General features: G+C 48.3%; 2 protein-coding genes across 6 annotated transcripts in view; one reads left to right on the forward strand and one right to left on the reverse strand.

Annotated features, from left to right (window-relative positions):
- The window catches only part of LOC102676935 (protein Wnt-6-like), a 24147-nt gene extending 23985 nt beyond the window's left edge, over positions 1–162 (forward strand). The window contains exon 6 of one of the 2 annotated variants that reach the window (XM_006623450.2): positions 1–160. This exon is cut by the window's left edge and continues 1 nt beyond it. In XM_006623450.2, coding sequence (XP_006623513.1) covers positions 1–97 — 97 coding nt within the window. In that variant the 3' untranslated portion in view covers positions 98–160. The other variant, XM_031514102.1, reaches the window with a different exon arrangement.
- LOC102676798 (protein wingless-like) overlaps positions 1–2276 on the reverse strand; it is a 78177-nt gene that overhangs the window by 57373 nt on the left and 18528 nt on the right. The gene's annotated exons all lie outside the window — the stretch shown is intronic.

A 2276-nucleotide genomic window follows, 5' to 3' on the forward strand; every position in this document is an offset into this window, starting at 1 on the left:
CAAGGAGAAGATCAGTTGCGAATGTAGATTCCGGTGGTGTTGCGAGGTCACTTGCAACACTTGTCTGGTCAAGAAAACCATCAACACGTGCCGTTAAATCGAATCGAATTTTCTCTACTTATTATATAATAATAATTACATAGACACTTGTAATATACGCGTCGCGCTGTCGAATGTAGTTTGGATGCTCGATTAGTAAAACGCGTTCGATCGTTTGAAACACGTTTCGTTTCGTTTCGTTTCGTTTCGTTTCGTTTCGTTTCGTTTCGTTCCAAGCTTTCCAAGTATCTCTTAATTTCTTCGTTTCGAGCGTTTCGCGCTTTACTCGCTCGCGGCAAGCGAAACGATCGTCGCTTTTCTCGCTTGTTGCGTCGACCTTTTGTCGTCGCACCGCCTCTTTATCATCTCTCCGTCCCTTATCTCTCAATTTCTCACCCACTTCCTCCCCCTCCCCATCTTGCGCTTGCGTTCTCCGCGTTTTCTGTAAATAAGACTGAATGGACGAAAGTTTATATTGTGCAGCGTGAAATGCGAATAAAAAAAACGTGTATCCCCGGCCGAATTCTCGTTAGTTACTCTCCCACAACCGTGCACCACAATCGCACGATCTTCGAATAATCGATCGTTCGATCGTTTCAATCGTCGTGGATCGTTGCTTCTTCTTGGAGAGGAGAAGCGCAACGAGGGATCAAAGGGGATCGAAGCTTTTTCTCTTTTCTTTCTTTCTTTCTTTCTTTTTTTCTTCAAGGTAAGTCGAGCGTCTCCAGCAATCCGTACGAGAGAACTAGAAACAAAAGGAATCGTGATATAGAAAAAGTTGGAGCGCGTGATCGGAGGATGTGAAACGGTGGACGGCAAAGGCGGAGAGGAAATCGGCGAGACGTTAGGAGGCCTCGTATATTATCGCGTCGTGTAGAACACAGGCTTTTAGCTGTAATTCGACCTTGTACACGGGAGAGGTCGTGCAAGCAATAAACAACCGGTGTCTACATCTCCTATAAAATAGTTTTACGACCACACGGGAAAGAGTGGAATTTCGCATAACCATAAAGCCGAGGAAGAAGGCTCGCGCCGTATCGCGACACGCTCGCCACGTTTCGGCGATAGCGGAAGCCATAAACCTCGTGAGAAGAAATCTTTTTTCCACTTTGACAACAACTCTCGCCCCATCCTTTGATGGATCGTGTCCGTTCGTGGAACGTGAAAATTAACGCGTCCGTCTTATTGTACGAGAGTAGGATTCGATACGATTCGACTCTACGCTCGTTCGTTGCTCGATCCCTGTTCTCCGATTCAGCTACGATGATTTGGTTAGGAGGCTATCAAGTTGTAAAACGTTGACGCGTACACGCAAATTTCTCGATTCTGTTCACGAAACGAAGGAGGGAGAGGGGAAGTAGATGGGGAGGGAACAGAATGGCCGCAATAAAAAAAAAGTATCTATCGATGGATAAAAAGATCCATCGGCGAAGGACAAACGTTTATATTATTCGTATCGTATTCGAACGTCCGAGTTGTTCTTCAGCTTCTTCGAGCAATCGACGACTCGATTTAGGGTTTCGAGTTGACAAAATTGACACGATACGATTTTACGATTTCTCGAAAAGGAAAGGGTGGAAGGAAGAGCGTGGATGATCGCAAACGAGGCGAAGGATAAACGTAGGGGTGGATGGAGGCAGATACTGGTGAGGATCCTCGAGGGTCCTCGAGGAGAAAACTCGTTGGCAGGGGTTAAGTAAAAAATTTAGGATCGCGCTTACACCCTTCAATTTAATACGTGACGCGGCAGAGAGGAGAGCACGTCGGAGAGGATATATACGTGCGTGCGTGCGTGCGTGCGCGCGCGAGAGGAGAGCGCGTAAAGGTCTCTTAATAGAGAGGTCGACCTCTGGAGGGTAGGAAGGTGGTGAGCTGCAATTAGCCCCACCATCCCGCACCGGCCGGCCCGTCTCGNCTCGATTAGCCCATAGCCGAGAGATTGGTCTGCTTTGAGCCGACTGGGTGGTCCAACCGGGGTAATTTTCAGCTGCCGTCCACGTTCCCCTTTGAGGGAAAAATGGCCCCCTTCGAAATTGGTCGTGGAGTTACCGACCGCGTATCAACCGAACCTCGTATCCCCGGACTTTAAATTCTCTTCGTTTCTCCGAGACGCGCCACAACATTTTTGCTCCTCCCGTTCCTCGCGGGATCTTCCGGTGGTAATTCAATTTCGCTCGACATCCGCCGATCCGTGGCGGTTATTACGGCTTAATGAATACATCGCCGTCGAGGAGATG

The sequence above is a fragment of the Apis dorsata genome, unplaced genomic scaffold (genome assembly GCF_000469605.1).
Source record: "Apis dorsata unplaced genomic scaffold, Apis dorsata 1.3 scaffold_894, whole genome shotgun sequence".
Lineage (NCBI taxonomy): Eukaryota > Metazoa > Arthropoda > Insecta > Hymenoptera > Apidae > Apis > Apis dorsata.